This window comes from Dasypus novemcinctus, chromosome 6, assembly GCF_030445035.2.
Source record: "Dasypus novemcinctus isolate mDasNov1 chromosome 6, mDasNov1.1.hap2, whole genome shotgun sequence".
Taxonomy (NCBI): Eukaryota; Metazoa; Chordata; class Mammalia; order Cingulata; family Dasypodidae; genus Dasypus; species Dasypus novemcinctus.
Genome location: NC_080678.1, coordinates 15,997,581 through 16,014,051, shown reverse-complemented (window position 1 = coordinate 16,014,051; position 16,471 = coordinate 15,997,581). Strand labels below are relative to the sequence as shown.

General features: G+C 37.1%; 1 protein-coding gene across 9 annotated transcripts in view; it reads right to left on the bottom strand.

The window, feature by feature from the left end:
- ATE1 (arginyltransferase 1) overlaps positions 1–16,471 on the bottom strand; it is a 232,303-nt gene that overhangs the window by 150,812 nt on the left and 65,020 nt on the right. For all 9 annotated transcript variants that reach the window (XM_058298251.1, XM_058298250.1, XM_058298255.2 and 6 more), the window contains one exon: positions 1,750–1,931. In XM_058298251.1, the coding sequence (XP_058154234.1) occupies positions 1,750–1,931 (182 nt within the window). The remainder of the gene's footprint in view (positions 1–1,749; positions 1,932–16,471) is intronic.

Sequence of the window (16,471 nt, the reverse complement as noted above, 5' to 3'; positions counted from 1 at the left end):
GAAGTGCCAACAACATGCAATGCAGTAGCAATCTCCCCCAACTCAACTAACTGCAACAGCTTTCATACTATCAGGCTCTTCTGCTACTTCCTCAAATATCTCCAGCTCTAGGACTTTCAAGAGACATACCAAGTGATAAATAGAACTCTTCTAATTTTGCAAGAACCTGATTATTTTCTACCTCGAATACAGTATGATTTCTAAACCATCTCTTAGTCTACTGAGCCATGCAATAACATTTCAGCATGAGTCCAATGGGTTATATTATATAGTTAATATATATTATTCTTTTTTTCTTTTCTTTTCTTGTAGTGTTTTCTGTCTTTATTTTTCTTTTAGTGTTACATTTAAAAGAGGTCCCCATATACCCCCCACCTCCCTCACCCCCACTCCTCCCATAACAACAACCTCCTCCATCATCATGGGACATTCATTGCACTTGGTGATATATATTATTCTTAATACTCACCTGAGAAGTCTAGAAAAATCTGAAGATATACACAGTAAAGTGATAAATGTAAAAAAAAATTTTTTAAAAACAGCAAAAATTTCAAAGCACTGGCTGACTTTGGCACAAAAGAGATACATCTTTTCAGAAATAAAAATTAAGCTCCTGAAGCTACATAATGTTAAGGTAAGTACCAACTACAAAAGTTACAAAATGTGAATGCTTTAAATTATCTGCTCCAATTTCAGTGACAGCAAAAGCCATCAATGTTTTTGAATTACTTTACATAAAAAATGCAATAAAATATATATAAGAAAAATAAAAGATTATTAAAGATATGTTAGAAACATATAACTGTCAATTTGTTATAATTTGGTATGAAGAGAAAAGTCAGAAATATCAAAATGTAGAACTTCTTTATATTATAGGCCATGGAAACAACAAAAACCATCAATTATGGGCTGCATTATTTTTAAAAATCAAATTGTCAATTAAGGAGGACGATCAACACTTCTACTTTTATAATTAAGAAAAGGGAATATATGCAATAAAATAAATAATCCAGAAATACAGTCTATCATGACTTGAAATATGTGACCATAAGACATAAAGACTGGGAAACATAAAGACACAAATGACACAATGATAAAGAAGGAGAAAAGGAGAGTTAAGCTCCAAGACAAAAAATAATAATAATTTCTAACCCTTCCCCTCTTCCCACACCACATATACTTACAAACAAGCAGGAATAAAAATAAAGAAAAATATTTTCACAAAATAATAAAACCCTAATCTTCTCACCAGTAGGATAATGCACCTACAAAGGTTTGTGCTGTGTTGCATATATTTGCAGCCATGGACATAAAAGGAGAATCATCTTTCAATGAGGGTCAGAGTCAAGTTGACAGCCAGAAGTCCCTGCCCTGTTCAGCACATATATACTATATACATCTTCTGACAAACTCATATTACTTTTATTTATTTATATCCAATCCTTTTAACTTTTATTTAATAATGAAAAAATATTTGTGATAGCAATGACCATAAAAAAAGATAACAGTCAAGGAAGACGAGTAGTTCTCATAGGGTGGTTTAAATTAATGTATAAACTAAACAATAAAAGCATTCCATAAACAATGACTTCTCATACACTAGATTAGATGGATACCTTAAAAGTCAGAGCAACAAATTATTAAAATCTACTAACAAGTAGTACTTCTATTGTTATTTTGAAATATCATCAAATGAACAATGATTTGAGGTTCTATCTGACATTTTAAAACTTCCAAAAGCAATCTTACCGTAGTGCAGAGTAGACACCCAAAGACAGATATGAATAATCAGGGTCGTAATACAAATATACAGATGACACACAGTATGGAAGGATATCAATCACTCCCACTGCAATGATCTTTCCATCAAGCCAGTACTGCTGGTGAAAGGAGCCATAACCATAATCTGGTCCATTAGGGGGATTCTCAGCCTGTGAAAAAGTACACATATAAACACTAATAGTTTGCCATTTTTCTTTTTAAATTAAAAATCTTGAAAGTCAATCTACTATAGTTTTATTTTACTCAGGTGAGTAAGTTTTAAAAATTTCTCTTTGTAACCATCATCTTCCCTACTAATACTCTATTAAGCTGCAAAACTGTTTACTCATAGAAAATTTGATCCAATAAAAAAATGAAAAAGAGAAACAAATATACTTTTTTTCTAACTCATGTACTTTCAAATTTGACAGTAGAATCATACCATTTTACAGGATACATTAATATCTATTATACTGTATTTTTCTATTCCACACAAAGGTTGAGAACGAAATGGTGTATGAGAGAAAGACAGAAAACATAAAAGGAGCAGGAAAGTGAGAAAAGGAGAGTTGTCCTCACACTTCTGGTCAGCCTTGTTCTGTGTCTGTCCCTGCACTGACAAGGCATATGATTCTATTATTTTTTCTAGGGAAGACTTCCTATACAAATGGAAAGGGCTATGACATCTCTCCTTATTGTCCAAAGGAAACTAAAATTTCTCATCATTATCTTAATGTAACTGTAATCCCACAGAAGAAATTTAGATATTTCAGAATATACCCATCTTTCTGTAAATATAGCTAGGTGAGAGATAAAGTCTCATTTTAAAATTCAAAGAGATTTTAAATGTAATTCCTTTAATAATCATAAATTGAAAATTACGAAAAACACTTCATTAGAGACTGAATGGATGTTAGAGATCAACAAACAAGCAAATAAAGAGATATGCTAATACTAAAGCCAGAGGAAGATATTTCAAAAGAAAGGACACCTACAGACCAATATCTCTCTCTTGAACATAGATGCAAAAATCCTCAACAAAATACTAGGAAATCAAATCCAACAATGTATACAAAGTATTATATACCATAGCCAAGTGGTTTTTATCCCAGGTTATGTAAGGCAGTTAAACATTCAAGAAACAATTAAAATAATTATCTTTTCATGATTGAAAATCCTCAGCAAACTAGAAATATAGGAAATTTCTTCAATTTAATAAAGAACATCTATAATAGACCTTCATCTAACATCACTCTTAATAGTAAGAAACTAGAATCTTCCCCCCCCAAAATCAGAAACAAGGCAAAGATGTCCCCTCGCATCACTCTTATTTAACAATGAATTGAAGACAAGTCCCCAGTCCCAAAAATGCCCCCATAACATACCTTTCCCTCTCCCTCCCCTCAGAACCTTTAGTGGCCACTGCCTCCACATCAATTATATAATTTCTTCCATTGCTAGAATCACATTAAGTCTTGCTTGCAGTTGTAGACTTTCTCAGTTCCTTGGTATAGTAGTTGTCTATCATCACCTACTTGTTAGTTGTCCTAGGTGAGATCAATGAACTGAAGAGTAGTTGCTGCACCTCCGTTCAGATTCAGGGCCCAAATGGCACACGGACAGCCTACAGATTTAAGTCTCTTGGATGGACACCTACCAACTCTAGTACTAATTATAGCTTAAATTGAAGGACAGAAGAGCCAAATGTAGGGAAACCACAACTGAACCCACCTTTGTCCCCAAAGTGTTGATCAATTGCAATGAATATACCACACTAATGAAGGATGTTGTTAATGTGGAAAAATGTGGGAGGTGTGGGGAGTGGGGCATATGGGAAACCCCTATATTTTTTATGTAACATTTATGTAACCAAAGTATCTTTAAAAAAAAAAATAGTTGTAATATGGTGGCATTTTCAGGACATCAGAATTGTCCTGAATGATGCTGCAGTGACAGATACAGGCCATTATATATCTTGTCATAACCTACAAAAATATGTGGGAGAGTTTAAACCATACTATAAACTATAATCCACACTTAGTGGCAATGCTCCAATATGTGTTCATCAATTGTAACAAACGTACCACACTAATGAAGAATGCTGTTAATGTGGGAAAGTGTGGGAGGGTTAGGGAGTGGGGCATATGGGAATCCCCTACATTTTTATGTAACATTTATGTAATCTAAGATCTTTAAAAAATAATAAATTAAAAGTTAAAAAAAAAAAAAAACCCAGTGAACTGAAAGTTCTAGTTAGCATAACAAGACAAGAAAAAAAAATAAAAGGTACGGATTGGTAAGGGAGAAATACACTTGTTTTTGTTCACAGAGGGCAAGATTGTCTATGCAGAAAATCTCCAAGAATCAATAAAAGAACTCCTAGAATTAATAAGGAAAGTTATAGAATACAAGGTTAATAAACAAAAGTCAAATGCTTTCAATTTTTGGAACTTGAAGTTAAAACTATATTATTTGCAATAGTACCAAAACAATGAAATACTTAGATATAAATCTAAAAACGATTTATATGTATAGGATCTAAATGTGAAAACCTACAAATCTCTGAGGAAAGGAATCAGAGAAGATCTAAATAAATGCAGAGATACTCCATGTTCATGGATAGACTCAACATTGTTAAGATGCCAATTCTTCCCAACATGATATGCAGATTCAACAGAATCGCAAACAGAATTCCAGCAAACAATTTTGTAAATAGCAACAAACTGACTCAATTGTTCATATCAAAAGGCAAAAGACCCAGAATAGCCAAAAGAATACTGAAGAACAACAAAGTCAGAGGACTGACACTACCTGACTTCAAGACTTCATATGCAGCTATAGTAAGAGACAGCAGGGTATTGGCAAAAGAAGAGACACATAGATCAGTAGAACAAAACAGAAATTTCAGAAATAGACAAATGCAAATAGAGTCAACTATTCTTTGACATAGGACTAAGAGCACTAGAATGGAGAAAAGACAGGTTAACACACAGACACACACAAAAGGTGCCAGAACAACTTGATGTCCACATTTTTAAAAAAAAACAATCCACACATAGACATTACAATGGTCACAAAAGTTAACTCAAAATGGATTACAGACTTATAAGATGCAAAACAATAAAATTTCTAAATGATAACAGAGAAGAAAATCTAGGTGACCTTGGATTTTGGCAATGTGTGTTTAGATACAACACCAAAAGCACCATCCAAGAAAGAAAAAAGTGATAAACTGGATTTTTTTTTTTTTTTTAATATTAAACACTTCTCTGGGAAAGACACAGTTAAGAGAGTGAAAAGACAAGCCACAGGCTGGTAGAAAATATATGGAAAACACATATCTGATAAAAGACTTGTATCCAAAGACCTCTTAAAACTCACTTAAGTATTGATACTGATGGCTATGCTTATGAGCCGGTGTGCTTGACATTTAAAGTAAGCCTAAAGCTGCAGGGTGCCTAAGAGTTACCTAACAAGAGCCTCCACATTGCTCAAATGTGGCCACTCTCTAAGCCAAACTTAGCATGTAAATGCATTGCCTTCCCCCCAGCATGGGACATGACTCCCAGGAATGAGCCTCCCTGAAGCTGAGGGATTACTACAAGCACCAGCTGGTGATGCGACTAGAAAGACTTTGAATAAAAGGGGGAAATGGTAAAGACAAATGAGTTTATATGGCTAAGAGACTTCAAAATGAGCTGGGAGGTCATCAGAGGGGTTGCCATTATGCACCCCTCAGCAGGATCTCAGAGACAGCCAAAGCAGATACAATCCCAGGTAGGGGTGCTCCTGAGGGCTACAGAAACACCTAGGTCCTATGATCATGACAGATGGCTCTGGAGTTCAGTGCCTTGTCAGTGGGCCCTACTTTGGAATTTGTACTCCTGAGTGTGATGGAGTTGGACTCAGTCACTTTTACTGAACCTGTGGTTGGCGCTGGGTTTGGTGTATGCACAGGAGACTTGAATCTCTGGACTGTGTGCCAGCTGGGCCCTGAGCCTCAGCAGAGATGCAAGGCCTACTCTCTAGTTCATTGGACTTACCCAGGTCAGCTAACAGGGAGGTGAGGATGGTCAACCACCACACCAGGCAACTGAGAGAGTCTACAGCCACAAGCTGGAGAATTTTATCCATCAGCCATGTGGGATCTAAACCCCCTCTCAATTTATAGGTGTAGTGGACATCACCATCCCAGGGTCCACAGGATGGAGTGGACTTAACTGGTATTCTACTATAGAATTATTGTGACTCTAGCAACGGAAGAAATTATATCACTGATGTGGAGACAGGGGCCACAAGAGTTGCTGAAGGCAGGAAGAGGGGAAAAAGAGGTGTGATATGGGGGCATTTTCGGCACTTGGGAGTTGTCCTGAATGATATTGCAGGGTCAGATGCAGAACATTATATATCCTGCCGTAACCCACTGAATGGATGGGGGAGAGTAAACTACAACATAAACTATAATCCATGCTGTGTAGCAATGCTCCAAAATGTACTCATCAAATGCAATAAATGTATCACACTAATGAAAGGAGTTGTCAATGTGGGAGCAGTGGGGGATATGCGGAGTGGAGTATATGGGAACCTCTTATATTTTTTAATGTAATTTTGTGTGATCTATGTATCTTTAAAAAAAAAAACATAATAAAAAATTTAAAAATTAAAAAAAAAAAAAACCTCAACAAAGCGGACACAAACAATCCAATGAAAAAGTGGTGAAAAATTTGCACAGGCACCTCACTGAAGAAGATATCCAGATGGCAACAGCATATGAAAAGATACTCAACATAATTTGTCGTTAGGGAATTAAAATTAAAATGAGGTAGCACCTATTAGAGTGGCTAAATTTTTATTTTTAATTAGCAAGAACAAATGGTGGTGAGAATACAAAGTAACAGGAACTCTCAATCATTGTTGATGAGAATGCAAAATGTTACACAGCCACTTTAGAAGAGTCTGGCAGTTTCTTACAAAGCTAAATATAGTCTTCCCATATGATCCAGCAATTGAGCACTTAGATATTTACCCAACTGATTTGAAAATTTATGTCCACACAAAACCGCCAAACTATCAAATGTTTATAACAGCTTTATTCATAGTCACCCAAAGCTAGAAGTAACCAAGATATCCTTCAAAAAAGGTAAATGGACAAACCATGGTAAATCCATAAAATAGAATATTAATCAGTGATAAAAAGAAATGAGCTATCAAACCACAAAAAGACATGAAGGAATATTAAATGATTATTGCCAAGTGAAGGAAGCCAGTCAAAAAAGACTACAGACCAAATGTTACAATTATGTGACATTCCGTAAAAGGCAAAACTATAGAGACAGTAAAATGACTAGTATTGGGAAACAGATGTGGCTCAAACAACTGGGCTCCTGTCTACCATACAGGAGGTCCCAGGTTCAATGCTCAGGGCCTCCTGGTGAGGGCAAGCTGGCCCACACGGTGAGCTGGGCCATGTGGAGTGCAGGCTCACGCAGGAATGCTGCCCCACGCAGGGCCAAGGCCACCCAGCGTGGGAAAAGTCACCTGTGCAGGAGTGCGAGCCGACGCAGAGAGCTGGTGCAGCAAGATGACACAACAAGAGACACAGAGGAAAGAAAATAAGAAGACATAGAAGAACAGGGAGTTGAAGTGGCACAAGAGAGTAATCACCTCTCCCCAACTCCTGAAGGTCCCAGAATTGGTTCCCAGAGCCATCTAATGAAAACAGCAGCAGACACAGAAGAACACACAGCGAATGGACACACAGAGCAGACAGTAGGGGAATGGGGGGGGGGGGGCGGGAATAAATCTTAAAAAAAAAAAGTATTTTGCCAGGGGCTTGGGGGAAAAGAGAAAAGGATGAAGGTAAAGCGCAGAGGACTTTTAGGGCAGCAAAATTATTCTGTATGGTGGATACATAACATTATGCATTTGGCAAAACCCATAAAACTTTACAGTACAAAGTGTGCAAATTAAAAAGAAAAATCTTTTTAGGTCAGGGTCTGCAGACTGTATTCAAATATATGAAACAAACTTACAGAAGGGGCTAGGGGAAAAGTGCTCACCTAAGTAACTTTGAAAATGAGTCAAGTCTGCACATAATGCTGTACCCTACTGGATATTGTTTCCCATGGGAACATGAATTAATAATTCTAATATTGCTATACATGTGTGCTGGAATTGAACAATTAAGTAAAAAGATGATGGATGCTGGGAGCCAGGTTTCTTGCTGTTGAGTGGAACTTTGCAGATAAGCAAGGAGAAGAGGCTAAAATTATCCATGTGCTAATGAATTCAAATCAGAGACATCAGTAAGAACTCATGTTCAGCTTAATATCCAGATGGTTATCTACAGAAATATTTATGTGTATATACACAGGTCAGTATACATACATAGATTTCCTTGCTCTGTCAGCTGAGAGGACCTCAAATAAATGATACCTCAGTAGCAATGAGCACTTTAGAGCCTGGACCTTGGTTTCTACTATCATTCTCCAATAAAAGGAACAATGGTTTCTTAGAGAAGTGGCTGATTCAAGGAACAAAGCAGAAAAAGCATAAAATGAGACTGGTGTACCCTGTAGTGCCAGAAAATAAGGAAGTGCTCAAAAAAACAAAAAAGAATATCACACTGATGGCAGTATGTCAATGGGCACAAAAGCCAACTGAAAGAGCTCACAATAGCCAAAGCTAGAATAATTTGACCAACAAAATGAATACAGTACTGACTTATAACCCAAAGTCCAAAATAAATATCCATGAGTTGACATTGATATAAATGAATGAACACATTAATAAATGGAGGAGAATGCAGAGGAATTCCAAATAATTTTTGCAGGTACTCCACCCAAAAACAGGGAGAAGAGAATTCCCCACCCCTCAGGTGTGGTGTACAGATAGTGACTTCCTTCCTTCCAAAAAGTACAGTACAGAAAGGGGAAAAAAAGAGTAACTTTATAGTGGAGAACCCTGGCAAACACTACCTCCGCAAGGTGATAAAGGTCAATAACAACAACAAAATATTAATAGTATGGGTCTGCATCTAGCATCTTAGCTAGAAGTTTTAGTAATTTCTGTAATTTCCACCACTGTTATTAAAATGTTGTTTGGTCAACAAATACATCTTTAAATCTTGAAGGGCTTCTACAAACTATAATAAATTATGCCAAAACCAGTTTTGCATATGTGCTATAACATATAACACTGCTCTTTAAAAAGTCATTACTATTCCTAGAATACAATTTAAAGACTAGAGCAGATAATCAAACAGAAACAATAATCAAAATAAAATAGGAAAGGATATTAATCTGTTATAACTACAACACCTGAATTGACATCAATATTCTAAACTGTACTTGAAAACTAATCACCTAAGAAATTAGACTGCTCCAACTATGTTATGAGAAATAAACAATTTGGTATATATTATTGAATTTTGTGAAAACCATCTTTTAAATGTAAGCCCCGAGGCTTATAGGATATTTAAAAATAACTGTGCAAGAAAGCAACCACTCCAGTACAATGCAGAAAGAGAAAAGCTGTCAGTTCATGAAATGTGAGGAACCTGTCAAACAACAGAAATCTCCAAGTCAAGAGCTAATTAGATGGCTTTCAAATGACTCTAAATTTTTCCATGACTTCAACTACAGGTCTGAGTGTTAATTCTTCATTCAAAAATGTATTTATAAAGGACATAGTAAGATACACCCAATAAGCATGTTCTCAATAGGTAAATAAGCAACATATACTATTAGCCCTACATATTAATTAGACCTACTGTTGTACCAACTTAAGATGTTTTCTTCAATGAGCTGCAATTCCTTCTCAGTTTCAATTTTTATCTTCTTCCTCATTCTGCTGACATCCTACCTGAAAACCTGGTTCTACTATATAATATTTACTTCACTGGCTTGTTCTTTTTTTTTCAATCTAGTCATGACCAATTTGTTACACAACAAGCATTATGCCCGCCTCCCAATTATGTGAAATTTAGGGTCTTTACATTTGCAAAGCACTTCACAGAGATTTAGGCTGTCATAACTACATAGGAAGGAACAAGCCATTTAAACTATCTCCTCGACCCCCTGCCCCCTTTGCTTCCTAAATGTGGAAACGTGAAGTCCTGAGGAGTCAATTATGTAGTTCAAAGATTACAAAACCAGTGAGTTATAAATGGACTCATTAACTGGCCTCCTAGGGCCGAGATCAATGCTATTTTTTATTTTATAAGGAAATCAGCTAATCAAACTCATGTAAACTCTCTTTTCAAAAATCCCTAGTATATCCAAGACAGTAAATACAGCTACGATTAAAATATAAATAATTTCTTCATTTCACATATTGGGCCCTCACTGACCTCATCAAAGAAACCAGATTTCGAAAAATGGCAGAAAAGAATAAACCCATTACATGATAATATATTTTGTGAAATAACCATTTTCCTTAAAAAAATATTAGTGAGGAGAATGGCACTGTTTTATAGTTTTGCCAATTTCTTTAAGGTCTGGTTTAACAGAGGACAGCTAGATTTTGACATCTGCTTCTGTATTTAATTTATTGCCACCATGTGGTCTCTGGAAGACACCCCCATACACTCATGAAAGAATGACCATTAAAAAGGCAAATAATTTGACTTTAAGGAAACCCTGAAAAGGTCTCTGGGACATCCAGGGGTTGCAAGACCACACTTTTGGGAATTGCTGGTATAAATGTATTTTCAAAATATAAGCAGAGGAGGATCCTATAAATTATATAAATTACAAATAGAAAGGCAACAGAAGTTACAGTGTCTTTAATCTAAGATTTAGAATCAAAAGATTTGATTCACTCCACTGTACAATTTCTGGCACTGGTCAAAGATGGTTGTGAGAAACAAATGACATAAAGTACATAAGAATACTTACGTTAGCAAAGTTGGGTACATTTTTGCTTTTCATTTAAGGGATCTGAACAGCACATCCTAAAGAATTATTTCTATAAAATTATACCAATAGCTCATTTAATAGCAAAGTTACTTGAACTAAAGGCAACTGGCTATTTTTAATTTCTTTACAAGTAAGTTAGAGATGTAATTAGCATTGTTAGCAATAGTTTATCTTTCTCAAGTCTGCAGTTTATACATAGTTTAGGATATGTGAAAGAATAAGCAAAGTTTTTTTTTTTAAAAGTTCCTCAATTTCAAGGATTTAGCTGATAACTGGAAAAAAATAAAGTTCACTTCTAGCTATACAAAAGAAAAAAAAACCACATCTTAAATGTTAGGGAAGGATGGCAATGCATCTGTGATTATGTAGAAAGGACATCAGTATTAAAAGACCAATTGTGGCAAAGCAACTCTTTCAAATTATACCTGTTCAACACAAAAACTGACAGCCAATTCATGCCCTGAGGTTTTGTTTTAAAACAGTGTATGGAAGTCCCCAAAAGTAATAATTTTAGGTATTTGGCAAAAAGTGTGAATTGTTTTAAAATAACTTATTCGTGCAAATATTTTCCATTTATTATTTTTATGAAACACTATACCAAAATTTAAATTCATTTTAAAAACAGAAACCCAAATGTTTACTAAGTTACAAGTTACTGGGCATCAAAATCCATACGATTTCTTTTAAAAAAAAAACAAACACGAAAATCTAAATTTGAAATTAAAAAGTTTATAACTAAGAAATAAAGAAAACTAATTCTTTTGGAAAATGCAAATAGTACTCATGTGGAATGGCTACCAGATTTTGTCATTTACATACACAGTTTTATTCTAATGGGATCATTTCTAACCACTACCTATTATTTTTATCTAAAAACAGTTAAGGTTTATTTATTTTAATAAAAGGAAACAAAAGTATATAGAACAGTACATATTTTGTCATTCTATTGCAAGCAACATTTTTCTACTCAAGAGAAAATATGTCATATTTTATATGTTGCTAGTAATAACCTAATTTTTACAGCTGTAGGATTGGAAAGGATTTACTTCATTCTCCTATTCACATGGGTCTCTCATATTGCTATACAGTATTTTAAGCTCAATAAGCATCCAAACTCCTCAATTTCATCAGAACCAAACCTCCCTGATTACCTAGTCATTGGTGAAAAGCAAACTATACCATCTGCCTCAATTCTGGTGATAAGCTCAATAAGTAACACTCAGCATCCAACATCAAATTTTTAATCAGCCCATATTAACTAAAGTCATCACACTGATATCATGACAGCTTCTATTCACTTCCAAATTGAGGGAAAAGCAGTAAATCAAAAAAGATTGTGGGCAGTGGACTTGGCCCAGTGGTTAGGGCGCCCGTCTACCACATGGGAGGTCCGCGGTTTAAACCCCGGGCCTCCTTGACCCATGTGCAGCTGGCCCATGCGCAGTGCTGATGCGCGCCAAGGAGTGCCCTGCCACATAGGGGTGTCCCCTAAGTAGGGGAGCCCCACGCACAAGGAGTGTGCCCCGTAAGGAGAGCTGCCCAGTGCGAAAGAAAGTGCATCCTGCCCAGGAATGGCACCACACACATGGAGAGGTGACACAAGATGACGCAACAAAAAGAAATACAGATTCCCGTGCCACTGACAATAACAGAAGCGGACAAAGACAACGCAGCAAAGAGACACAAAGAACAGACAACCGGGGTGGGGGGGAAGGGGGAGAGAAATAAATCTTTTTTAAAAATGGTAAAATAAATAAGGTAATTACAGGACATTCATATTAGGAACTACTATGTAGTAATTAAAACCTAAGTTACCAAGAGTTTTTATTAACATTATAAACATTTCTCCATGTTAGCTGAAAATATTGCAAGATAAAGTGCACAATCCCAACCACACAAAAATATGTATGTGTGTGTGTATATATATATATATACATTTGTAAAGATGGGGAAAAAATACATCCTATATTATCAGTAGAAACAGGGTAAGGGATTTTTTCTTATTTTCTTTTTTTTTTTCCCAGCAGGAAAAAATGAATTTATTGCATTAGAAAAAACACCAAAGAAAACCAGCAAAACACCTCCATACTATATATACAGTTATTAGTTTGACTTCAAGGGTATAAAGGAATTCAAAGGTACAAGCTTAATTTCTGGGAAGGGTGACAGTCTCATCCCTCCTCCTTCCCTGCCCCATTAAACCAGTGGACCTTTATGGAGGTGGTTCCAATTGCAAACTCAACTCATTTCCCACTTTACTCGCCTGTACACCCCCACATGGAGCTAGCTGCTCACCACGAGCATGTTCCTGAGGTTCTGGCATAGACAGAGAAATGTGAGGATGGGGTTGGGGTCCCAGCCTGAACCTGGGCTTCCAAAGTTAGTGATAGTGGAGCCTGAGCAGGCGGAACACAGGAAAAGCTTGCTTTCCGCAGAGCTCTGGGAACTGCCTACTGACCCTTATGTCTTTCCCCACAAACCCTAGAACACAGACGTTGGTACAAATGGCTGCTGGGCATGAAGTGGGGCTTTTAAATGAATACAGTGATTCAAATTTTCTCAGGGGAAGCTACTTAGACTAGCTTCTCAGTATAGGTCTGGGGTTGATTGCTGGGAAAGCAGCGACACCAGCTGAACCTGGATACAGGGAGAAGGGAGAAGAAAAGGAGCTTGTGCTGCCCAGTACCCTCTGAACAGAGCTGAGGGCTTACTCAGAACAGAGGGGTCTGAAGCAGGAGCCCAAAGAGAGAGACGGCTAGGCAAGGCAAGCTGGAGGGACTGACAGGAAAGAAAGCTAGGTGGGAAGCAGAGTGATAGCCCAGGCCAATTTGTTACCCTCCCCAGGGGAAACCCAGCCTTGGAAACTCATTCTCTTTGGGCCCTTTCTGCCAGTAGGTCCACATTAAATACTAATCCCTGCTTGTTTGCACTCTTATTTATCATACCATGCACATTGGCAGATCAGTCAGTCTTGAGAAAAATTAAACTGCTCACTGGTTTGGCCTCCAATCTTAAAGTTCCAAAATGTCACCTGACATCACAGCTAGTCATCAGGGACAGGACCCTGGTCAGGCCACAGGCAAACACTAAGGCAAAATAACATCTTTTCCTCTAGCTGAGATCCTGATAATGCCAACTGCTATGCTGAAGACAGACACAAGAGGGGATGGGACCAGAGGTGAGCAGCAGCATTTGGGAGAGGAAAGGCACCTGCTGCAGGCCAGATGCCCAGAAAAGAATAACAAAGTCTGAGAAATGGCAGAGAGGGCACAGGCAAAAGGATGCCAGAACTGAGACTTGGGCACTTGACACCTCTGAGTCCCTTCTCCACATTCACTTTCCCCAAAACTAACATATGGGAGGCTCACACAAATAAAGGGAAATCCATAAGCCTATCCAGAGGAGAGACCTCCAGGCTGTTCCCTGCCTATAAATGCCTAGCAGCAGGTCATTAGGAAGATGCCTACCATGTCCCCACCATGCCCTCTTCAAGTGAGAATCACAACAGAATTACTGCGTGCCTTCAGAAAACTTTTAGGATAATGTAAAAATCCCTATCAGAAACAACTCAAAATTCTCTTGCATCCTGATTCTGCATTATTATGCTTTCTACATCAGGAATATTTCCTAGAGCAGGGAATCATTTCCTGTTGGTCCCTGCCTAATACTGCATATTGGTCTGGGTGGAGTAGCAATAGCAACTGCAAATTAATTCTCTTCTTTATTTCCATATTATGAAATTAAACATAAATTTATAATAAAAAGGTTTTTTAAAAAGTTTAAAGAATTACTAGTAAGTGTTAAAGAAATGGCAGAAAAATTATCTGAAGTTTGGACTAAGGCAAAGAGATTACTGGGTGTTCTTTCAGTACAGTTCTCAATTTGATTTTCTATTCAATGGGTTATTTTACAACTCTGTAGAGACAGGTTAACTTGTAAATTTCTGTTCAAGGGAATAAATAATCCAAAATGTTACAGTTTACTGCCCTGTGAAACAATAACCAGTTGTTTTTATCTAACCAAGCAATCTCATTCCAATTTGTCATTTTACTAAATTGCACATACGCATATACACATGCATGCACATGTATATGCAGCTTCCCAAATGCTCTTTGTACCAGTTTTAGTACCTTACTGGTTCCCATACTAATTAATGTGCCAAATAAAATTTGACACGTGTTCATTCTATATTTGCATAAGATTACAGTTTCACATTTTTGAAAATAATACTTTTAACAGTTTTGGAGATCATCCACTGAGAAGCCCAAGTGGGCTTCCCTGGTACAGCTCAGTAAATCGCACTGAGAGAGAAGACTGTGTCATGGTCTGGTTAAACCTAGCACATTTCTTCATTTCCCAAGAGAACCCCAAACAGCAACAGAGCTTTTTGATTCTGCTGACTCTGCTTTTCTATGTCTCTCAACTAATTTTGTGCTTTTGTTTTTGCTTTCTGTTCACTCATGGCTGGTAAATTATTTCCATTGGTGGAAGAGATAACTGGGATTTGGTTTATGACCTCAGTCAAAGGAATGATTGAGATCTATTCTCTGCTGGGTGAGAGAAAACAGATAATTTGATTTGTCAGCCTTTCATTTGTCCATTTATTTATTTGTGAGTTCAATCGAGGACAGCTCTTTGAGATCTGAACTGACTTTCTATGGTTCTTTGTGACCTGTGACTGAATTTATAGAACTGAAACTATAAACATCTGTAATTCAGAAAGCCTCTACCTTTCATTGTGTTTTGTTCTGTTTTTTCTATTTATCCCCCCCACCTTGCCACTTTTGCTTGCTGTCTGCTCTGTGTCCATTCGCCATGCGTTCTTCTGTGTCTGCTCATCTCCCTTTGTTGCGTCATCTTGCTGCACCAGCCCACCACAGGTGTAGGCCAGCTTGCCTTCACAAGGAGGCCCTGGGATGTGAACCCAGGGCCTCCCATGTGGTAGATGGGAGCCCAATCTATTGAGCCATATCCGCCTCCCCTCTCATTGTGTTCTAAATATTTTCCTCCCTTCAGAGTGTTTTAATAAATCATGCTATTATATCTCCTAAATTAGAGGAGCTCTGAACAACTGATTTATAAGGATAAACAAGCAGGTATATACATTGACTATTTCCCAAATTCGCAGAACAAAATAACTCCATATACAAGCCATTAACGCAAACATTTTAAGAATCCAAGTACACATACTAGGGTGAACCTTTAAATTAGTTAAAACTTAAAAAAACTATAAATTTGTGTTCAACTACATTGAGTTATAATTCTGACAAACATTTTTATAAGGTATTATGTATAGTGTGCCTGCCTAAACATAATTTCTAAGATCCACAGATAATTTTACAACATAGATCAATGTAAATCGACAAATTAATGAGTTATCTTTGTATGCTTGGATAATTTCTAAGAATGAACATTAAACTGATGATTACTAAGCACAATTTTAAGTTTATACCCTTTTGCTTCTTATTCATATATGCTACTGAATGGCTGGTTTTTTTTGTTTTTGTTTATAAAGATTTATTTATTTATTTCTCTCCCCTTCTCCCACCCCCCCACCCCGGTTGTCTGTTCTGTGTCTATTTGCTGCGTCATTTTCTCTGTCCACTTCTGTTGTTGTCAGCAGCATGGGAATCTGTTTCTTTTTGTTGCGTCATCTTGTTGTGTCAGTTCTCTGTATGTGCGGCGCCATTCCTGGGCAGGCTGCACTTTCTTTCGCACTGGGAGGCTCTCCTTACGGGGCGCACTCCTTGCGCGTGGGGCTCCCCTACGTGGGGGACACCCCTGCGTGGCAC